This window comes from Sinohyriopsis cumingii, chromosome 7 (assembly GCF_028554795.1).
Source record: "Sinohyriopsis cumingii isolate HCF-2022 chromosome 7, ASM2855479v2, whole genome shotgun sequence".
Lineage (NCBI taxonomy): Eukaryota > Metazoa > Mollusca > Bivalvia > Unionida > Unionidae > Sinohyriopsis > Sinohyriopsis cumingii.
Genome location: NC_142967.1, coordinates 79,060,591 through 79,086,365, shown reverse-complemented (window position 1 = coordinate 79,086,365; position 25,775 = coordinate 79,060,591). Strand labels below are relative to the sequence as shown.

General features: G+C 35.0%; 1 protein-coding gene across 1 annotated transcript; it reads right to left on the bottom strand.

The window, feature by feature from the left end:
- Positions 1-4,074: 4,074 nt before the first annotated feature.
- Positions 4,075-19,167, bottom strand: LOC149795596 (uncharacterized). Its single transcript, XM_089964114.1, has 4 exons — positions 19,126-19,167; positions 13,442-13,496; positions 10,144-10,356; positions 4,075-5,391 (listed from the first exon to the last, which is right to left on the bottom strand). The coding sequence occupies exons 3-4, from the start codon at positions 10,337-10,339 to the stop codon at positions 5,132-5,134; spliced, it is 456 nt and encodes a 151-aa protein (XP_089820240.1). The 5' UTR covers positions 10,340-10,356; positions 13,442-13,496; positions 19,126-19,167; the 3' UTR covers positions 4,075-5,131.
- Between the last annotated feature and the right edge of the window lie 6,608 nt (positions 19,168-25,775).

Genomic DNA, 25,775 nt, shown 5'->3' with positions numbered 1-25,775 from the left:
CATGAAAAAAGGGATGTATATTTATAATTTATCAATACTCCAAAAAAAGTTTTGAAAACATTTAACAATTTCTTCATCAAGTCATATAAATCTGTGGTTTATTTTTCCAACTTTTCAATTTATTTATTCAACAGCATGCCATCAGGTAAGATACATATTTCTTTTTTTTCCCCAGTGAAGCATATGGACTTTCTATATATACTGCATAATTTTAAATCGTTTTTTATAAATCATAATATGTTTTGGTGACTATTTGTGATGTTTAACATATATGTAGCAATAAACATTTTACATTACATTGTATAATGCTCTTTTTTTATCTCTGTTTATTCAAGGATGGATTTGAGAAAAAAAACATCAATGTAATTAACATGTGTATCTCTATTGTGTGCTTAATTTTTGTTCATGATTGAGGGTTGTCAAGTTTGTGCCCATTTGACTTTTGTCATGAATATAAGTAGTAAACAAGATGTTTACTAAAAGTTTAGTTTTAAGGTCAGTCTTGTTTCATTGGAAATCTGTTATATTGTAGGTCAAGTGAAAGTTGCATATAAATGAGACTTGGCAGATGAATCATTAATTCCTGATTTATATCTCTTTAGGAATCTATGATCAGAGTTTGAAGTTGTGTTTAGATACATGATGGATTATTTTATTTCAATTATTCATTGGAATTATAAAGCGCTCAGTGAGTGGAATAACTTAATATTTTGGGATCTTTGTAGATTCACTCAAGGACATTCTGGATTGCATCACTGTTATGCATCAGAACAGTCAAGACTATTGGTACATCAGGATATTCAAGACTACTGGAATTCATTCAGAACAGTCGAAATTTTGGACTTGTGGTGGAACATTAAGCATTATTTGTGAGTTAATTTTCAATACTGTAAAAGTCTCTTAAATTTTCACTTTGTAACTTAGACAAATATATTATTTGTGGATTTTTTTTTACCTAAATTGTTGGCTTCACTTCTTTCTGTTACATAGTTTAAAACCTCGAGTCATGACACTCATCAAGTAGATCATCCAGACCCAAACCAGTCAGTGCACATGTGCAATATGTTATACTTAACAAAATACACTGAATGTTGAAAATTCTAAGTAACAAAAGGCAGAATGATGGAAGGACAGATAAAAGACAAAATATTAGAAATACTGAAACTGAAAGATTGTGAATAGAAAAAAGGCACAACTACATAACTAAAGCATTTACCTTCCCCTCAGTTTCGTACCACTGTACAAAGTTTAAAACAAAAATCATCAAGGATATAAATAAAAACCAAAAAACTTGGTGATTTCATTCACCAATTTATAATTTCTAACCTGACTGTTATGAGGTGGCCCCTAACATTGTTATGTTCAAGTTTCAAACCAGATGAAAGTTGCTGACATAAACATTCAGACCCACTTTCCACAGAGTATCTAGAACAGGCCATTTTCAGAAATAAATATGTGCTGTCTGCATTCATATATGCAATGTCTAGTTTTAATATCAACAGGATGGATAGTTGAACATAAAAATGGAATAAAAAACTAAAAATATTGAATGAAAGAACACATCAAAATAACTGAATGGAAGAAAACATCAAAACTGTTGAAACTGAAGAAATGTGGATAACAAAAGGTACTTGCACATTACCAGTCCTATATGAATATAGAAATATCTTAAATGGATGTGGAGTTCTGTCCTGGAAATACATATCTGGACCACTAGTTGAATGAGGGTACTGAATTTCATATGCATATCTTGAATGGTTTTGGTTTAGGAGTTATGATCTAGAAAACTAATGCTGAAAGATGGATGGTTAAAAAACATTAAAACTATTTAAACTCAAAAACTGTCACAAGCAAAAGGCACAGATTGAACATGAGTCCAATATGTGTACAAAATTTTATAAAGATAGCTTCAACAGTTTGACAGTTATACTTGGAAATAAATATATTTTTGGACAGATGGATATATCTAGCTATAGTCATTCCACCCAGTATAATGAATGCTAGTTTTGAATAATTCCTTCTTTGATCTTGGTTGAATGTAAGTTTTATTTCGAACAGACCTTAACTTTCAAGTGCCATTGGTACCTCTTTCGTGAAAGATGTTGCTTATGTAGTCAGGAATGGCTTTTCTCAACATTTTATATATAAATTTAGTACTTAAGCCACTGTGTTAACACCATGGTGATGGTGACACTGACATTGAGATTACATGATAAAATGTACCAGAGGCTAATATTAGTTCACACCCTGATCTAGTAATTAGTCTTCTACATTTCCTAAATAAACTAATCTGTCTAACAGATACATGCCATAATGCCACATTAGGAAGTGTATACTGTGTATACTGTGATAAACTTGTTTCCAGTGTTTCGCAGCCTTCAAATTTATCACTATGTTATTTCTTATTAAATTCTAAATGAGTGTAAACAAATTTAAAGTTAGGTATTATGAAATAATAAAGACATAGCTCAAATTGAAATACCACTGGGACAAGTCATGTTGGCTCTATCCAGGTATGTCAAGACAAATGAAATAACTCCATCTCTTCTAATGATGTCACATTAGTACATATTACCAGTGACAGAATTGTTGGGATGCACACATTTTTATTTGTGTCTACTTTCCTCATAATGCTTCTATATTTTTGTATTTACCCTATTTATTAACATCGACATTGCATGAAACAAATATGCATGCTCAAGAATTCTAAGCTTCTATCACCAGTAAATCAGTCATTCTTCACAGGTACTTCATATAAATTAAAAAAATACAGACTTTTCTAAATCAAAATATTGTAAATATGCTCAAACGACTGATCTACCACAGCACCCTGGCAATAATAGGAAGTTCCAGTTACCAATCATAAATGCAACACCTTCTAGGATAAAATGGGAAACCTCCTGTATTGCACAAATTTTCAAATGAAAGGCTGATTTCTCCAAAATGAGTTAGCTAAATGCAATCAATCTGTAGAAATGTAGTAATAAAAGTGAACAAAGGCATATGAGTATATATTATATATTAGCCAAGATATTCCTTCAAATTATTTTGATGCAAGTTTCCTCAGATAATGCTACTAATCTACAGTATTTAACCTTTAGTCAATAAAGCAAATGTATGTGAACCATCTGATGCACCAGCAGAGAAATGCAAATATAGAGGTCAATCTGATCGACCTAAGGAATATTCATAAAAGACTTTGTCAACTTAATTCAGGTAATACATTGAATTCATCATAGTATGGCAGAATGTTCATGTTCACATGAACAACAGAGTATGCACATCGCTGTACCTATTTATATGCTGGAACAGGAACCGTGTATGCATGTTACTGTACCTATTCAAATGTTGAACTAGGAAATATGAATGCACATTGCTATACTTATTTATATGCTGAACCAGGAACTGCTATACCGGTACTTATTTATATGCCAGAACAGGAACAATGAATGCACACTATTATACCTATTCAAATGCTGAACCAGGAACAATGAACTCACACTGCTATACTTATTTATAGCTGGACCAGGAATAGTGTATGCACACTGCTGTATCTATTTATATGCTGGACCTGGAACAATGAATGCACACTGTTATACCTATTCAAATTCTGAACCAGGAACAATGAATGCACAATGCTACATATATGTATCTACTGAACCAGGAACAGTGTATGCACACCATTATACCTATTTATATGCTGGACCAGGAACAGTGGTTGCACACTGCCATACCTATTTATATGCTGGATCAGGAACAGTGGTTGCACACTGCTGTACCTATTTATATGCTGGACCAGGACCTAATCTAACACCAAGAGAGCAGTGGAAATAATTCATCAGTAGAAATCATATTACTGAATCAATGTGCATTTTGACCAAATTAATCACTGACATTTTATAATCTTTATTATTGTTATCATTTTAATCATTTAAAACTGATGTGCAAAAAAAAGTAGATGCAGTGTGAGCCAAATCAGCCATATTAAATATCTGGATGCAGAAAAGTGTCATCTGGAGAAGAGCACCAATTTTCATTTGTTTTCTAAAAGCATTACAAGTAATACAAATCTCAAACTTTGAATACAAGTTTAATAACAAACGTTTCACAGCAAATTATTAAAAATAATGTTACAAAATATTCTCTTCTGTTAATCTCACCTTCTATTTTGGTATCAAGTAAAATCTTTAACCTAATTTGAATAACTTTAACATTGACCTTGAACTAGAGTGTGGACAGACACTGATGCCACAGTAATCACTAATATGAGAATCTGCCAAGGTAAGCTAGGTTGAGTTCAATAAATATTTTATAAAATAATGAACAATGTTGTTTGATCGACAGCAGAGACATTTAAATGTGTAACTGCATTATATGAACAAAGAAGATACTGTTAAAACTCCATGCTTTTAAATTAACAGAAAGAAGCAAAATCAACAAGTTTTGTAAATATTGTAAAGAACTCCTTTGAATGAATTCACAATAATCCCAAAATAATACTTAGTACAGTCATATGAACAATCTGTAATTCCAATAAATAATTTAAATAAATGATTCCTCTCAAATTAAATCTAAACACAACATTAAATACGAGTACAAACTAAAATTAAACAAGAACAATATTAGAAAATAGGAATTAGGAATGAATTAATTGTTCTCTTCTTCCTCCATATATACATCTCCATGACTCTATTACAACTCTAAGTCACAATACCTGCTATGTGACTTGTGTCGCAACACAACCCATCTGACTTTATCATCCAACTGGAAATTACCCCAAACTGTAAACAGGTTCAACATATACAACATGAACTCAAACAATCTGTTCTTAGTTCATTAACTTAAAATAGAATCTTTAGTCATGTACCAAATGTTTAAACACACAATACAGATATACATAACAATCCTTAACACAAACTTTAACCTGCTATCTACATCTGCCATGTCAGATATGAAAGGTTCATGGCATTAGCTCTCCAATATTTTGTTCATGTGAGTTACAAAAGCACAGCAATATTTGTCTCAATTAATGAAAACTTTTTCTTATTTCACTGAGTCAGCATTTTTTTAAATTTTCTTACTCAATGCATTTAATCTATCTACTTCCTAGAACGTTTCAAGTTCTGAATTACTAAACATAATTACCAATAAAATCTGAAAAAGTTACAACAACTTTTCCTTCCTCTTCTCCATATAGGAATTCTGTGACCTTTGTTCCTGTCTCTGTCTCCAGGAAGTTGGTCAGTAGTTGCTCTGTTACAGCACTATTCAGATTCTGGACTAGGACTCTGTTTTCATAGCAGGGTTTCTGTAGTGGAGGACAAAACATGGTTGCAGTCAATGTCTGGCTTGCCACTCTGTGAGGACTGCGGGAAACCACTCTCTGGACAACTAAAAGGGAAAAGGTCCACATCATTCATTACCAAACAAAAACAAGAAAATCAAGAGTTTCATGATCAGCACATTATATGTCCACCACCATCTTTGCTGGCCAAGGTTCCAATATGTTAACCAATCTACACCTTGGTGGATCATTTTGATAGATCAGTGTCTCTGATCGGTGAATTTCATTGGATACAAGTCACTGCATCCAATTAAATTTGCTCTTACATTTGGATGTTGACATTACGTACTAATGGAGGCAACTCATGAAATCAAAATAGATGTTGCTAGTGCAAAAGCACTCAGATATTTGACTGATTCACCAAAGTGTAGATAGGTTAACATATCAGAACCTTGGCAAGCGAAGAAGGTCCACCACATATCTAATATTCCTCTATGTTGGCATTAGCCTCAGAGGTTCTCAGTGACACTAACCTTCACCTTCATCAAAGTATGCTGCTTGAACAAATCATACTACAGAAATAATCATTTTATTTTTAGACTTAAAATGGCAAGTTTCTGTGACCTTCTGACCTCAAAATCTATAGCTTTTTGTGCCCCAAAGCAAAAGTTTTCCACAATTTTAGTTTGATCAAGGAACTTTTCCAGAAAAAAAATTGTTTACAAAGTTTATATTTTCTTTAAGTCACTATCATCATGACCTTTCACCATTTGACCATAAAATCAATAAGCCTTTTATCATTTGACCATAAAATCAATAAGCCCTTTTTCATACCTTAATAACAAGTCCTCAACAAACCTTGGTCAAGCTATATGGTCCACAATCAAAGCCATTAATGCCAAACAAATGATCTTTCACTCGCATATCCATGACGTGAACTTTTGACCCCCAAATTAATTTGCTTCTGCATTATCTAAAGTGCAAACCACTCACAAACCTTTGTCAAACTACATCATGAGAAATTAATTTTTGTGGAGATTTTTATCAGCTATAGTAACTTGACATCTGACCTTTTGAATCCAAACTCAACAGGATTCTGAATCCTTACACTTAGTGGAAGCCATCTACAATGTTTGATGCAGGTCTGTTATATACAACTAATGACAATGTGTTTAAACCATTTTTCTTCTTTCACTCACAGTTTCCATAAATTTTTACCTCTAAATTGATAGCTTTCCTTTTTTAGCTCCAAAAGCAAACTATTTACTAAATGTGCTAAAGGTGGATAATGGAAAACTCTAGTCATCTGGAAATGAACTAGGGATTAGAGAGAATAAAAGGCCAGCATCATAAAACAATATTCTCTACCTTATTGCTAGCATAAAAAACAAAGCTAATCCTTGAAATAATCAATGGACAATTTTCACTGGAAGTAACACTCTGGATGAATCATAAATATAAACAAAGAAACAATTCCAGGATGTTTTCATTTGTTTCTGTTAATTGTCTACATGAGTACTCAAGAGAAATCAACAAAATAATCATTTCTCTTTTGAACTAATTGAGATGGTCTGATTAAAAACTTCACCAGTCATCTAGCTGATAATCTGGCAAGTTTGTAGAAGGTGACAGACAATAAGTTATATACAGGATAATCTTTGCATCTGCAAATTTTCTCCAATACTGAACTCAATTTTATGCTTGTGAATATGACCCGACTTAAAATATTAAAACATAAATGCAGTCATGTGGTCTCCTTCTCAATAATTAGAATACCTGCAGTAAAAACTGCCTTTACAAACCAATCCCTCTGCCAATAAAAAAACAGATCTGCACAGAAGTGAGTTTTCATGGTTGAAGTTCAAGTGGTTTTAAGAAGGAACAATATGAATACTTACAAATAATATATTTTGTTTATAGTACTAAAAATATAGTGACTATAGACATTTGAATTTGTATTTGAACTTCACATGGAATCTCTTGGTGTTATAGCATATGCATTGTGTGTGTATGTTGCAAGTCAGATATGTCCAAATGGATGACTTGTTGTCTGGGAGTCAGAGTTGCAATCTGGAAAAATTAACAAGTCAAACTGCATAGATCAGATCTGATTAGGTCAGATATAAAGAGTGATAGACAGATCAGACAGACAGATCAATAGATAGATAAAAATAATTTAAATTACAATTACATTATTGATTGGAATATGTCACAACTAAACTGTCAACTTATAATTTGTTTTAATCCATTAAAATTCATAATGCTTAACATTTTAAATCATTTTATATGATAAATCCATGAATTTAATTATAGGTCACATATCAGTATAAAAATGGTTCAAAATGATCAGATTTACATTATCACAAATGCTTTAATTCCATGCATCTTATAAACAAACAACGCAAGTCCCAATTTTTGTGATTCAGGGTGTCCTATAAATGTCACTATGTCACTATCTGATATCACTTGATACAAGACCAACAACAATTAGGCAGGAATATATTTATTCAAATTATTTAATTCAAGTAATTCTTCTCTGGAAAATTAAAGTGCTCTAAAAATAACATTCTTGAAAATTGAGGTTTGGATTTATAGTGAAATTTCAAATAAGGATATATTCTTGGATTGTATTATTGTCATTCAACAAAAGACTTGGCCACCACAAACACATCAACACTTCCAGCATTGTATTTATTTTAGAGTACTGCTAAAGTTTGTTCAGAATTTTAATCATTAGGACAATTGTTTGAAATTCTAGGATTATCTGGGATTTATTTCACAATACAGTCAGTTATTTTTATACATTTTCAATTTGTATTATAGGGATATAAATTATTTGCTGAATTTTACAAAATGTATTGGTTTTCTTCGCTCTTTGATTTTAGTAAAAGATCATAGAATCATAATACAATATGCTAAAGTACTAATTCTTATAGAATCTAAAATATTAAAGCATACCTGGGACCCAGGGAAGGCATTTTTAATGTGGGGTACTCGACATTTCTATCATTTTAATGTGAACTTAGTGAACTCAAATTACCCTGGCATATATTTTAAAAAAGCTGCCTTCCCTGGGTACCATGTATGTTTAAATGGAACAGCCCTAAGAAAAAAAAACAATTCAAAAAAATGGCTGCCAAGGTTTCAATTGTCATTTTCATTGTATGAGTGTTGGAGTAGCAGTAGGAAAGATGGGATTATTTGATACTACATTTAAAGACTTCACCTTTCACCACAACAAAAACCAAGAGTTCCTTGATGGAACTGACACTCAACTGGATAAAAAGAATTTACAGGCATTCAGGATAAGATCATTTCTTCCTTTTAACTGCTTAGTGCTGAAACATCTTTGATATTCTGCATTGATAACAAGACTTCCAAATTAGCTTCTGTGATGGACAATAGTCAATGCCAGCTTGGCGCCATTTTCTTTTAGGACCAAGTAGACATTATTAGAAGTATTTTGGTGAAAATCCCTTGCTGATCTAAACATCCATTTGAGAGGAGTAGAGAGAACAATATTTTCAAGATGACCATCATGGTTTACTTCCATAGTGGGTGGGTGGGTGATTTGGATTTTTAATGTAGCTTTAACAATTTTTTCAGTCATATCGCTACATGTCTGCAGTGTGGCAGTTTACAGTGATGCCTAGCACTGGGGCATCATGCTGCAGACATGAAGCATGAAGTCCCACCCAGTCACATTATCCTGACACCAGGCCAACCAGTCCTAACACTAACCTCTAAATGCTGAGCGCCAAGCGAGGCAGCTGTTAGTACCATTTTTGTAAGTGTTTGTTATGACTCGGCTGGGGATCGAACCCACGACCTCCCACATCTGAGGCGGACATTCTAACCACTAGGCCACCATAGTGAAGTGAAATACTAATTACCTAATATCACAACAGATCTGTGTAAATTATATGTACCAGTTGTTGCACAAATCAGGTACATGGGTTTGTGCATTCATTTTATTTTTACTTAGCATAATAAAGGGTTTCATGGGAGATTAGTTACTACAGAGATACACTCTTTAAATAAATAAATAAATAAATAAATAAATAAATAAATAAATACTAATAACTGGAAATGTCATATAGGCAGCTTATATCAGCATGGCTGTTTTCAAATACCAGAGCTGCATTAAATTAAACTCAACTTACTTTTCTGTTTCTTCATGTACACTATATCTGAGCTTATCTAGAGTATCCAAATATTTGGGTAAATAATAAAACTACAGAAAACTGTCAGCAAATGTGTGGTGCTTCAAACAAAGGTGTGTATCTAAAACCTAGGGTAAATGATGAATGTTGACCATTTTTTGTTTGCAATTCTCCTGAAATTGCTGGGCCAATGAAACACCAGATGTTCAACAAGTTATTCCCACAAAAAAAAATGACCATTCACACACTTCTCCCATGTTCCCAATCATTTTTCCATATTTTGACAGGAGATAGAACCCACTTTACCATAATATTTAGTTTGGTTTGACCCCTGGCAACACTTATTCTGAACTTTATGTGAAAATTTAACAGTACAAATTATACATTGTTGAAGACAAAAGCAACATATTCCTATCAATATTGACTAGAAAAGCATGATTTATAGCAAGAATTCTTTTATAATACAAGTAAATTTTGATACATAGAAGATATTCTTTTCATTGTCTAAAATTATGTTTACTTTAAAATAAACATACTTTAACAGAAAACCATCTTAATAAAAGGTAAACACAAATTAGCATAGATAATACATTCTACACTTGACTTTTGGAGTTTCAAGCTATTCAGCTAAAATGTTAGCATAATATTTCTAACTTCTAACAAACATTTACTTCAAACAGCAGCTATTATGACTACCTTCAGCATCTTCAAATGTGATGTAAGCCACATCATCTTTGATTTCAAACTCCTCTATATCTCCTCCTCCAGATTGCTGGGAATTCTCAAAGTACATCTCCAGAACATCATGACTTGTGTCCAAAGAAAATCCTCTGACCTCCACAGTTTTTGAGCTGGTTCCACCTTCAACTGTCCTGGCCTCATTTTCCAACATGTTTAACCCCTGTGGTGCTGAAAGTGAATACACTACTCATCTATATAAAGTTTTGTGTTGTTATTACTTATTTATTACCTTCAGGTTAAAACATTTTACACTAAACCTTTATATATATATATATATATATATATATATATATATATATATATATATATATATATATATATATATATATATATATATATATATATATATATATATATATATAAGTTGCTTGTGAAGAAATTGTTACAACTCCGGTGATAAAGAGTGAAAACCGACAAGTTCAGTAAATTCACCATATTCCCAAGATAGTGATTTAGTCCAAAAAGTAGTAATGAGCACTTTGCAATTCCAATGAATAATTTAAATATATACAACCTCTCAAAATAAAACTTAACACACCTAAAAGACAGTTTTTTTAAAATAGGAATAAAGAGTTACTGTTTACTTATCCCTTAAATAAAAGTTTCAGTCACAATATAATAAGGACAAGGATAAAGGTCAAAAGATCACTTATAGAACATTCTAAGTTGTCAACAATATCAGGTCTATTACTAAAACTTTAGTAAAGACCATGGCAAACAGGAGATATACCAGGAACTCCAAAGTGAAAAAGAAATGTTCTGAACTTAAATCCAAGTAAACATATTTTCATGTTTACCTACAAACAATCGTAATATATTATCTACAATTATATACAGTAGAACTTTGATTGTACATCACCCTATTAACCATCAACCTCTGTTAACTGTCAGGGCATTGCACGTCAAAATATTAAAAACAGGTACATGTAGATATTATGATTTTTTTGATGACCCGGTCTATTGTATAATACTTTTAATGTACATATTCTATTATCAGTCTATTCTCATATATATCATGGTCTCGGTCCCACACCCTGATGGACAACTGAAGTTTGTAAAAGAACATACAATTTTAACATGTTACTTTTTTTTATAAATATATTAGCCAGGTAGGTCCAAACTCATGCCCTAAAATATGGACAAAAGTCATCACACAATGCCAATAAAATATACATAAAAAACAAAAGATGAAATTCCTTAAAAACAATAATGGGACTGATACTGGTGAAAACATTTGGAGCTCATTCTAAATTGTAAAAATATAAAAGCACCACACCTGTAACATAGTATCCAGTTTTACATAGGATATGAAAAATGAGACAACATGTGATAGGGAATATTTCATTGACAACCTTGATTTTTATATCCATGTCAAATATAACACCCACCTGAAGAAAACTGGAAACATTTTAATTTAACAAGGATTTGACTGCACTGCAGCTGTTCTAGGAAACAAACCCCTTGAGGAGCTACCAAAACCTTCACTGCATCAGTTTTATTTTAATGAATGACCATAATAGATGACTCATTAAAAATATAAAAAAAGTTGTTCAATTGACTAAAGCTGCAGACATTTTTGTTCTGATCAGGGCACTTCAGAGGTTATATCTTTAATTAATTTTGAAATGTGAAATTTTAACATTTAACTTCACTGCAATCAGTTTAAATCTGGAAATGTGAAATTTTATCAAAATGTCCTAATTTTTTAAACAAACCATTCACAGTACAAAAACTCTATTTTATTTTCATTTTATTTATTAATGACCTACCACTTTTACTAAGAGACTCAATATCATCTACAGATCTCTATGCAGATGACACAACATTGTCAGACATCCAAAACACAAAGCACGAACTCAAAATTTCTTTACAGAATGCCCTAAACAAACAGGACAACTGGTGCACATGTAATGGCATGATGGTAAATACTGGTAAAACTAAAATATTACTTATCTCAACACAGCAAAGAAGGACCTATTTCTGACATGGAAGGATACAAATTTGCAAATGGTCTGTCATGATAGACTATTTGGTGTTCTGGTAGATAATAACCTATCATGGACTGAACATATCAAACATATAAGTAAAAAAGTCAACTCAAGTTTATGGCTTCTCAGTAGGATAAGACATTTTATCCCTGAAAGGCACAGAAAACTATTTTATAACAGTTACATACACCCCTATTTGGACTACTGTAGTACAGTATGTGGTAATTCAAATGATAAAAACATAGCAAAGCTGGCACATCTTCAAAAAAGAGCATTTGGGCTAATTTCAATCAAGAAAGAAAGCAAGGAAAGTTTAGCTGGTAGGTTTAAAATATTACCTATTAAAGACTGAATCTTTTTGAGAAAAACCAAATTAATGCATAGGATATCTCATAATAGTGCTCCGGAATATTTACAATCACTATTCCAGTATCGGCTACCTGGTAATACTCCCCACCTGTGATCCATGTCTACCAAACAGTATAAAATTCCCAAACCAAATAAGGAGTTATTTTAAAAAAGTTTCCAATACTCTGGAACTCTGCTCTGGAATAGTATTCCAGTTGAGATTAGAAATGTCCACTCTATTTCCTTCTTCCAAAGCCAATATATCCAGTGGCTTCAGAGACGCAGCTTAAACAAATAAATTCCTTTGTATGAGGGCCTCAAGGTAGATTAGGTTTTAGCTAATTGTGTTACCCTCTTTAAATAAGGTCATTATTATGATTATTATTATTATTATTACATGATTGTACAGTACATCTTTCTTGTGAATATTAAATAATGTTATTTTTATATCAAATAACCCTCTCTGTGTAAGGGATGTTCAGTGCAGTTTATAGCTAAGAGATACACAAGCACATCATCTTGAGTAAATCTGAGTATTTTTAATTAAATTTATTTTATCTACCATTTTTTATTTCTGGAAGCACTGACATATATGTAAGACAAGCTTTCCTTGGGAAATGTGATACAAATATTTACAATATTGAAATGTGAAAAGCCTTGTTATCTTATCTTCCTCATCCAAGAAATATTGTTAACTGATAATTTTATTCTATTATTTATTTGCTAAATTTTCCCTAAATATGAAAACAATGCATGACTGTGACTGTTTAAGAAATTATGGTAATATGAAGATCTTGCAGCAAAAACAAGTTATATCAGATACTGATGAGAACGTAAGTGTACACAAAATGGTACACATAATGCAAATGAACAAACTTTTATCTTGAATAAAAAGAAAAAACTTATTTCAATAGAACCTATTCCTCCTTCTGCCGTAGTTAGGTCTTCATCATGTTTTTCTACATCTGGTATCTGGAAAGAGATGGATTTAAAATATTAGACAACTAACCATGGATGATAATGCAAATGTAGAAATTCTTACTGTAAATGTAACTGTATTAAGATAAGAAGGAACTTGGAATGCCCTGATAGATTCATATGGGAAGAAATATTAGACAATGAACCAATGATAATAATGCATGTGTAAAAAAAAGTCTTATTTTGAAGGTACCAGTATCATGATAAATTCATAATACACTAAATACTTGGGAAATTACATCCATTCTACTTTTATCTAAACTGACCACAATCATATCCAAAGAATTTATTTAATTTTTTGTGTCACATTGGAGTAACAGCACATTAGTTTTGACTTCACTGTTTTGCATATTTTGGTGGCAACATTCATGTTTTGTCACTTCAATTGTATCAATCCACTAAATTAATGGCAAATATACAAACTACTGATTCATATTGTTTAAATTACTTTGTTTAATTCATGTCTTGTACATTATAAGAAGTTCCCAGCCATACAGCATCAAGTTCTTTCCAGTTTTCTGGGAGCTATTACTATTTTTATTGATATCATTAAATACAAATATGTAATGGGTTAGAAAATGTAATGTTCAGTGCAATGCTATCTTACAACCTAGGGGATAGTATCAAGCAAGCTCATAAATACGTCCAATTACTTCAAGAACCAATTTTATCACCCTCAGAAGAAAAAAAAAATTATATCAAATAAATTAATGACAAGGATACTTAATATAATAACATACTACTACAAAACATGAGATGTACACTACCATGCTCACTGGCACATACTATAAATAACAAATTGCTATGTGATGTGATTTTTATTTTTAACGTAGCTTTAACAATTTTTCAGTCATATCGCTATGATGTCTGCAATGTGGCAGTTTATAGTGATGTCTAGCACTGGGGCATCATGCCGCAGACATGTAGCATGATGTCCCACCCAGTCACATTATCCTGAAACCAGGCCAACCAGTCCTAACACTAACCTCTTAATGCTGAACGCCAAGCAAGGCGACTGTTAGTACCATTTTTGTAAGTCTCTGGTATGACTCGGCCGGGGATCGAACCCACGACCTCCTGCATCTGAGGTGGATGCTCTAACCACTAGGCCACCGGAACAGTATCACAAATTGCTACAAAACATGCTATAAATATAATACTATACTTAATGGCATGGATAATTAATATCATATTATTACAAAACATTACATATACATTACCATACTCACTAGCATGGATACATAATACCAAATTGCTACAAAACATGAAGATACACTTTACCATAATTAATGCCATAGAGTTAATAACGATAACACAAAATCTACATTACCATACTAACTGGCATAAACACTTGCACTGTAATACCAGACTGTTAATGACCTTGACAAAAGGTCTACATTACCATGATATATGGTATAGACACATAATACCATACTGTTAATAATGTTGACACAAGATCAAGATTATCATACTAATTGGTTTCGATGTTAAATACCATACTGTTAATGACTTTTTGACACAAGATCTAGATTATCATACTAATTGGCACTGATCCTTAATACCATACTCTTAATGACTTTTGACACAAGATCTAGATTATCATACTAATTGGCACTGATCCTTAATACCATACTGTCAATGCCTTTTGACACAAGATCTAGACTATCATACTAATTGGCACTGATACTCAACACCATACTGTTAATGACTTTTTGACACAAGATCTAGATTATCATACTAACTGGCACTGATACTTAACACCATACTGTCAATTCTTTTTGACACAAGATCTAGACATCATACTAATTGGCACTGATACTTAATACTATACTGTTAATGACTTTTTGACACAAGATCTAGATTATCATATTAATTGGCACTGATCCTTAACACCATACTGTCAATGCCTTTTGACACAAGATCTAGACTATCATACTAATTGGCACTGATACTCAACACCATACTGTTAATGACTTTTTGACACAAGATCTAGATTATCATACTAATTGGCACTGATCCTTAACACCATACTGTCAATGCCTTTTGACACAAGATCTAGACTATCATACTAATTGGCACTGATACTCAACACCATACTGTTAATGACTTTTTGACACAAGATCTAGACATCATACTAATTGACACTGATACTTAACACCATACTGTTAATGACTTTTTGACACAAGATCTAGATTATCATACTAATTGGCACTGATCCTTAATACCATACTCTTAATGACTTTTGACACAAGATCTAGATTATCATACTAATTGGCACTGATCCTTAATACCATACTGTCAATGACTTTTGACACAAAGTCTAGATTATCATACTAATTGGCACTGATACTTAACACCATACTGTTAATGACTTTTGACACAAGATCTAGATTATCATACTAATTGGCACTGATACTTAATACCATATTGTTAATGCCTTTTGACACCAGATCTAGATTATCATACTAATTGGCACTGATACTTAATGTTGGCTTGACTTCACTTGTGAAGATTTGCAAGGATTTAGGAAGGGGATGTCCATGACTATTTCACATGTTCTCGTGGCTTAAGAGCCCAATATGTGACAGACATGTCCATCCAAAGAAGCTGCAGGGAAATGTCTGGCTTGTGGTGGGTGCTGTCAATGGTTCCCAGTTTTGTCTTCACCATCATTTTTCCTCCAAGCTTGTCCACTTATTTTGTTCAAAAGTGGTAGTGGTTCAGTGAACTGTACATCGCCAGCTTTCATGGTCAATAGCTTGAGATGCTCCTTGGTGGTGAGGGTCTTTTTCAAGGTGTCGTTATATCTCTTTTGAGGTGCCCCTCTATCATGGTGGCCAGTGGACATCTCACCATACAGTGCAGTCTTTGGCAGGCTATGATCCTCCATCCTGGAGATGTGCCCTGCCCATCATAGCTGTATATTCATGAGCATGGCCTCAACGCTGGTGATCCCTGCTTGTTTGAGGACTTCATTATTGGTGATGAAGTCACTCCAGTGGATGTTGAGGATGCTGCAGAGGCATCGATGCTGATGGAAGCGTTCAAGGAGGTGGAGGTGGTGGCTGTAAGTGATTCAAGATTTGGCGCCATATAGGAGGGTAGTCAGTACAACAGCTTTGTAGACACTGATCTTTGTATATCTCTTGGCACTGATACTTAATACCATGCTATTAATGACTTTTGACACAAGATCTAGATTATCATACTAATTGGCACTGATTCGAAATACCATACTGTTAATGACTTTTGAAACAGGATCTAGATTATCATACTAATTGGCACTGATCCTTAATACCATACTGTCGATGACTTTTGACACCAGATCTAGATTATCATACTAATGGGACTGATCCTTAATACAATACCGTTAAACATTGTTTTTGTTTTTCCCTTTAATTTATAAGTAAGACCTTGCTATTCTGAACTGCATCTGCAGTATGTTAAAACAGCACAATACAGACTGGTGCAGATCATATTAAACAACATCCCAAAAACATAGAGCTGGAAAGAAATTGCATTTCACACTTGCAAATTTCAAATCCAAAGTTATTTGCTTCCCAAAGTGATTTTTCTTTATCCACACACATTATAAATAAGAGTGAGAATATTTATGCCACCTTTGTTCATCCAGCTGTTTGTGTGCCCATAAGCCTTACTATTCATTGTGTATGTCTGTATCACTGTGATTATGTGTGTGTATGTGGTAATGATATATGACACTGCTAAGCCTAAAAACTACTTTTTGTTTGAAATTTCTGAAGAAAACAAAAAATTTCTTTACTTCTATTCACATTTGAATTTTCTGGTCACTTTTCTCAAGGTTTGTATTACAAAATACCCTATTCTCAATTGTTAGATGTCATTTTATGGCGTCATCTGCACCAATCACACTTGGGATAACAAAGCACATAACTGAAGTCTCAGCTCCCCAACCCAAAATGGTGTCAATACACTATCGACATGGGCCATAATTAGGTATGTTGCAATTATACTTTTGTGTCTCATACTTTCAATTCATAACCAATTCCTTTTAGTGTACAACTGAGTGAAAGACCATCTTAAACCTGGCCTAATACCAACATTATTTCTTCCCTGTCAGCATATTTGTTATCAATAATATATATTCTGATGCTTCTAGAAAGCTCCTGATGGTCAAAACTTTTTAGCCACAACACTGCTGGCAATACAAATATGTTTAAAACAACTAGAAATACCATATCCAAGGCAGTGAAAAGGTGTGACTTTTTTATTATGACTCACAAAACTGTCCAGCCAGAAGAAAAGTTAATGTAGTCAACATAACTCTGCATTGTCTTTGAATTTTTTATGAAAATGGTCTCAGCAGTACTCTCAAACATTAATACATTTAGATCTTTAATTCTATTCTGGAATCGTAAAAACTGTAATTATTATATCTGTAAATAATAGCCACCCCCACCCTCGCTGTGATGAAAACTAACGCTTGTGTCAGTATTTGTTGTTTATCCTTTCTTGACTTATGCACTAATCAAGTGCCCTATTGTTAGCTCCTTTCTTTTTATGAAAGGTGTAAGCTGTATGCATCATGTTTGTTAGTCAATTTGGTGCTTCTGCATTTAAGTTTCAATTTTGACTAAAGTTTTTATTTTTTCATTTAATCCAAAATTGCATTTTTTTTTATTTATCCAGATACTAAATTCATTTTCACTAACTTTTAAATGTTTTTCAGCTACTGTCTCAAGCCATGTGTTGTGAGGTTTGTCCAATTCGTATGTATGCATTATGATGTGTTTCTATGTCTTACCTACCATGCTTATTGTAATGTCTCATTTGTTTTATGTAATGTTGGTAAAAAGCTCATTAGAATTATGTTGAATTGTTTTAAATCATGCCTACATTATATAAATCTTAACTTATGAAATGAGATTTTACCAACGTGAGAAACGGATGATATGGAATTGCAAATTCATGTCCTGAACTCGATGAATATTTTAAGAACAGCGATTTTTCACTTCGCACGAAAATTCACCTGAGAAAAGAATACCCAGATGAAAAGAATACATTAATGTTCATACATGAAACTAAAATAACTTCCAATAAATTTATAAACTCAGCACGTTTTATCAAGTGTTGCGTTGCTTGTATATAAAGTAAATGAAAGTAACTGCCTAGTTAGTCCTAATCCGAGTTTCCTCTGACGCTTGTCACCCCTTTTTTGATATTTGGACACTTATGTTGGGGTGTAAGTCCGAGTTTTCTCTGACCTTGTCCATCACATTTTCTACTAGAGTACAAGGTTAAAGAAAAACTCACACTACCAATGCCTGTGATCATGTATTTGTTGTTGCTGTAGATCTAACGTCATTTTCAACACACAATAGGCTATACATGGCGGTCAGGTCAGTATAACTAATGGTGGAAGAACCCAAGAAAACCCTGGGAGAAGAAAGAGAGAAAGGAAAAAACAGTGACCCACGTGAAGCTACCGGAAAGATTTCTCACAGCACACTGACGACCACCTGCTATCTTCTAAAATGGCATTATCTTCAAGCGTAAAGCAATATGTTAATTCAAAATTACATAAACTATATCCTAATGGTGTGAATGCCTACATGAATTTTAATAATATTTCATCCCTTACCGTTAGCCAACCATTGTTTCCAAATCGAAAGTAGTGTCCGTGTCGTTAGGTCTCACTGGATAGTTTCGTATTTTGACACCCCCCTAATTTTTAAGGAAGAAGGCATGAACCTAATTATCACAAGCCTAGCATTTATAAATTCACACATAAGCTAAATCTATAATGTGGTTCAGATTTACTTTGAGTTAGGCTTGGAAATAGGTTGGCTTGTTGGTGACTGCCTGTCACAGTTAGATTTGCATTGGAGATCAAATGCGTAACTTGGGCTGCAAATGAGCTGTCGACTTGGCTTACGTATTTATGTGTGTCTGCTACAGAGGTAAATATCTAAAAATCTAGATGGTTGAGGGGTGATGAAAAGTATGCTAATTTGTTACAGTACTAGTGAACTTTATTCATGCATAAGGCACATACTGATTCTTTTAGCTGCCTTGTCACAGAAAAATATTCAAAATAGCTATTTCTTGTCAAAAATGAATGTAAAATTTATGGGTTGGTGGCAGTGTTGGTTCAGTATAAAAACCACCAGTTGCATCAGGAATTAACCTGATTACTGCAGTCAAAATCTCACATGTATGCTTTCTACAAAAATCATTAGTTTGTTTTTATTTGTATCTTCAGTGTAAAATTATTCTCATTTTTCTGTAATTGGTCATCGTCGGATGAAAATTCACCAGATAAACTGTCCAGTGAGACCTTATTGCTGTGTCATTATTACTGTCTCCATACGGAAGAGTCGTCGCCTGAGGCATGCCAATTATTATGGGCGTGGCATTTCGTGTTGCTCGATCGGGATTTTCAGACTGTGCTAATTCCCAGAGGAGCATGCCAACACAAATATTTCTCCATACCTGGCAACACAATGTGCTATAACCAATTTATAAATGCCACTGAATCCAATTATTACGGTGTTTACATAAATGTTTCTTTAACGTCTTGGTGTAACTGAATAATGTACTGCACGGTGTGTTGGCACAGCCTGGTTCCGATCCCAGCTATATTAGCTGGGTAGGACACAGATGTGGCACCCTTCTAATCCAAAATGTTACTATATGTAAATGTTGGTTTCAATGTTCGCCCAGTGTTTTGTGCTATTGTTGTATTTATTTCCTATTATTTTTATTAGAGTTTTTGTAAGGGTCGTTCTTTGTTCTGTTCATCAAATTTTTTACTGGTTGTGGGTAGGCTGGCCCTCCCTGATTTCCACAACTTAAAGGACTTTTATTGTGGAGCATTGGTGGGCCACCCGTACCCAGAACTTGGGTCGGTATTCCCCCACCCCACATTAGAACACTAGGGTCCATGGGTTGGTTTTCCCTCCCTTTTTTATTCTTGTTTGATCGCGAAGTGACTTGCTATTGTCAGTTTTTGTCATTTTGTGGTGCTGTGTATGGTGCTATACATGTTGCAATGTTGATTAGTTTGTAAAGGTGGCTTTTTCTAGGGTCAAGATTTTTCTAGTTGTCTTTTCCGGTTTGCTTAGTGTGTAATTTTGAGTTTTATTTTCCAAAGCTTGGTATTTCTTGTTTGTCACTATGGTTTGGTTTGCTGCTTGTTTTGGGTGCGTGTTTGGAGTCTCTGGGGTATTACGTTTATTGGTGGTTTGGGTTTGGGTTTATGTTTTTCTTTGATCCCGCCTCAGCGGGTAATTTATCGCTCTTTTGTTTCACAGCTCCGTGGCGCTGTTTAAATCGAGCGATACAATTTGGTATTGTTTCATTCTGTTGTTATTGCTTGCTTGGTCAGGATGTTGCTTCTTGTATGTGGACATAGAATTATTGCTCGGATTCAGCAGATCCCTGCTTTGTGTCACATCCCTGCAGATACGACTGTTATACTGGAGGGTAGACCCGGAGCCACTGTTCAAAGTTTCTCGTGCTTGGAGAGAATGAAATTGGTTCCGTGGAGCTTTTAGAAATTGTGATTCGTATTATTCAGTTATGCAATGCTATGATTTCTGCTGGTGTTTCCTGCGTTTTGGTTGGGTCTCTGCTGCCCCGTTTTAGCCCTCGTGGGTTGAGTAGAGGCCGATATTTCTGACTTGTGAGGCAAGTGAATGCGGAACTGGCCCGGGTGTTTGACGGTGCACTCTGTGTGAAGTTCTGCAACATTCGTGGCTTCCGCTCTCTTTACATGGAGTCTGATGGTGTTCACTTGAATTCCCAGGGGTGCAGGTGGCAGTTGACCCGTACTGCACATACTGTGCCTGTAAATTTTTCACACGATTCTCTCTAAATAGCATCCTTGTCCGACACACTTTTCACTGAGCCAGGACCGAATCTTGTTTTGTTTAAATAGAATTCTACATATTTCTAGTTGGCAAACTCTCTGTAAGATCATGCCCCTGAATATACAACTGGAACATCGCTCGGCCATAGCAATACACAACATCTGATTGGTTTGGTGAGTCGCCTCGAGCCAGGCTCGACCCTAGGACGTGCGGGCCCCAAAGGCAGCAAGAGATGAGTACGGGGCCTCAAGCATAAACGTCTGCATTGCTGAGTTGATTTCTTGAAAGCGTGGGGCCTAAGGCGGTTGCCCGTTCGCCTTGCCATAGGGCCGGGTCTGCCTCTGGCAGAATCCACTACATATGCTGCGACAGAAAAGACCGACAATAATTACGATCTATGTACAATGCCAGCATGTCGGAATTTCATTTTTGGTTCCACTCCGTATTTCTGCACAGTCGGCCCGAAATTGACAGAAAAGGCATTGTTTTGATTTTCGCAGTCGTAGTCTGTGTTATTAAAAAAGATGTTTATATCCTAGGGAAGGTTTAAAGAGTTTAAAATTTTCCGTTTTTTTTTTTTTATATCTAAATGACTTTGGCGTGGGTATATAGCCACTATGCACCATTGCTTCGAAGTAAGAGCCTCTGATAGCTTGTAATTCATATCCAGTTTTATTCATCGACAAACCCTTTTGGCCTACACGTATGTATGTTAAGATTTCCAAACTATTGGCCCAAAAAAATCTCACAGCTGGACCTTTTGAATCACATCTATTACTGTTATTCTACCTTTAAAAGTGAAGAGAAATCATATGCAAGTAAATATTTCTTGCGAAAACAGTTCTATTTAAAATTCCATTTGATATATTTCGAATTAGACACAAGAAGAATCATTCAATAATTCTCACAAATTACAGAGATGTTACTTTTGGGTGTTGTGCAATGTATTCGCATTCATTCAATAATAAATGTATCTAATTAGCTTTTCACAAAATTTAGTTTAATTAAATGTGTTCAGGAAAAATATAGATAAAATTAATGCCAAATGTGGCAGAAAAAATAAAACGTCAGATATTTTAAATTAAATACAATGAAGATGTTGTTCATTGCATGAAGCCCTCGAATTTGATATAGACAAATGGCTTGTGAATTATATATCAAGTTTATTGCCACCAACCTAGAGCGACAAACCTTATATATATATATATATATATATATATATATATATATATATATATATATATATATATATATATATATATATAAAACTAGGCTATTGGTGGTTAAACATTTTACTTTTTCTTTGCTTCTGTTCTGCTTTTGACATTTTCTAGCAATATTCTCGCTTTATCCTGGTGATGTCTTTTTTATATTGCCTCTGTTAGCAGTAGCATCCTCAGTTTTCCTTTTGTCAGGTGCAGCCCTTAGTATCCCCAACTTACTGATTCCCATGCTTGGTTATGTAGTTGTTTTATCTAGTTGATTCTTTGCTTTTTTATTTCTTTTTTTTTTTGTTTCAGTTGCTCTTGTGGCTGATGGGTTCTTCTTGTTTTACTGGCCTAAATCTTCACTTTCTGGAACAGCTGCTTCTGCTGACTTTGATATAGTTGCAGTTGTAACTGATTTTGTTGCTAGCATGATGTTGATTTTTATTTTCAGTGGTCTTAAACATATCGCCATCTGCATTTGTTTTCTATCTGCAAAGTATGGTGGTCTTTCGAAAGATGAAGCAGTATATATCCTTAAAACGTCTACCTGTTGCATGCCTAGTAGAAACTGGTGACCATATCCTGGATATCCAGGATTGTCAATTCTGCACATGTGACCAGTGTAAACTCATTGCCATTTGTGGTTAATCTTATGACTGAAGACCCCTTGGTGGTTGTACATAGTGGCCTGAAAGACTCGATGGTTGCCCATCTACTCCCGCAGTCCAGTTTAGATGTCCATATGCACCTTGAAATAAGTTCTGTTGACCATCTAATGCATGTGCCATCTGTACATCACCTCCTGATTCTGATCCATGTGGTGTCCTATGTTTGGTAGTAACCTAGGTACAGGCTATATGTTTGTGTCTATGCCATGTCGGTAACGATGTTCCCTCGTGTTGAATTTGTATATCTGGTCCTTCGTAGTCAGGTAGAGGAACAGATAGTGGACTATGCTTGTTCCGGGAAAGTTTATTTATTGATTGATTTAAAGACCTCTTTGGTGGTGTGGCGGTGGTGTTGATTGAGCAGCAGATGGCACAGAAGTTACATGTGGTTGTGTTTATGGCACGTATTTCTTCATTAGTGTGGCACTCTTTGGTGGGGTGAACGAGTGGGTTCCACTGAATCCATAATGTCTATCTTATGTCTGACATGTTTTGAAAGACTTCATTACAGCAATGTCTGTTGATGGTGGTGTGGGTTGTCTGGAATCTTTAAGAGTTTTATCGTCTAGCCATTATTGTTTCCATTATACCTGTACTCTTTGGTGGTTATGGAAAGATAATTTGTGCAATTTCATTTAAAAATGCACACTTCTTATGATCATACTTTGGAGTTTCACGTTGTGGGCGTTGTGTTTGATCTCTAAATATTTTCTCGAGGTTAGTGCTGAACTCGTACGCAAGGTTACCATGACCAGCCAGAGACATGAGTTGGAAAGGCGACCGATCGCATCACTTAACAAGGACTTGCTGTTATTACACCTATATATTAAAAATTTGTTCAAGAATCAAATTAAAGTCCACGAGGTGAACGAGGCATGTTCTTATCGTTCCCACGTTGACAGAAACCATGAGGTATATCGTCCGCTAAGTTTGATTGGACCAGTCCACAACGATATCCAATCAAAAAGTCAGATAGATGGCGTGACACTATTCAGACACGAATGATACCTTCCAACTTGTAAGAGAAAATTTAGTATTCGCCAAGACTGAATGCTGATCAATAGGATTTACTCCGAGAAGAAGCCACTCGTAATTTGGGGGCAAAACTCGGAGATAGATTCTAAAAAGCTTCTAAGGTCAGTAGGTTATTTGCACGATTCTGCAGAATATTACGGCATCATAATTGTAATTATTTGTAGTATGCACACTTAATTACTAGGATCATTTAATATGTTGAATTACCTTTGCGTGTTGGAAAAAAGGTCTTGAGCCTTACGTAGAGAATTATTAGATGCAAGGCGGAATTATGTAGATTGTTAGCTTGTAGTCAAAATTTTGTAATTCGCTATTAGGTTACTTAGTGTTGTAAGGGGTTCTAATGGAGGGGTAATACCTCTGTTGGGGGTAGCAGTCGTACTCCTTCGGGGGTAGCTAGTCCGCCTTTGGTCTCCACTTGGCGCTCAGCTCTCACCTGTGGCTCCAAGTAGCTGTTGCATGCGCAGCGGCCACACCATGGGCAACGGCTTCGACTGGCCGGCCTAACAAGGTTGACGGTAACAGACGGGTCTCGAAACCCCGGTAAGTCAGGGATTGTCACCCATTGGATGTGAAGTCTGGAACAGGCGTACTGCGCGGATTAACCATTAGCTGGTCAACGGGCAGGAAGGCGGACCCAGCAAATCGATGCGGAGCGCTAAGGGCACAGCAAGACACGTAGGACGCCTTGGTCATCCACTGCACCCAGTCTCTATTCCAGCCGTCTTGACAAATTCTTGCAACTGGAGAAAGTGGAGCCTGGACGAGAGTGAGGCTGACGCAGCGCAACTCTGCCTCACTTTAATCCAACTCACGTGCAAGTCATTTATGTCATCACCAGTGCCCAAGTCCTGCGGAGATGGGCAAGCTGTGATGTGGCAGGTATGAATGCAATGGCAGCCGTAGTGGCGGACCTGCTCAGGCCATATGGTCCACTTCCATTTATCTGAAGCAGTAATGGGTGTCGGCAGACTTCAGAGCGACTAAGGCTCGTCAGGATAGCGCTGCTTACCTCCATAGCCTGAGGAAGGGGCTAGAAGACGTGTCCTAACAAGAAGCCTGCTTCATCTACCCCGACCAGCTTACCGCGGCTGGAGGGAATCCCATTCTCGCGGCCGAAACACAAAGAAAACCCAAAAGGTTCCACTCAATCTTGGTGCGTGGAACATACGCACTCTGTTGGATCGTGCAGAGGCTGACAGACCAGAGAGAAGAACTGCCCTGATTGCAAGAGAACTTGCTCGCTACAAGATAGAGATAGCAGCCCTAAGTGAAACTCGCTTAGCCAACAAGGGCTAAGTGACTGAAGTTGAAGCTGATTACACCTTTTTCTGGAGTGGACGTGGCATCGATGAACGTCGTGAGTCAGGAGTTGGATTCGCTGTCAAGTCGAGTTTGGTAAATAAGCTCTCCGTCTTGTCAAAGGGAATTAATGACCGGCTTATAATGCCGAAGCTACCCTTACATGGAAAAAAGCAAGTCACACTCATTAGTGCTTATGCACCAACC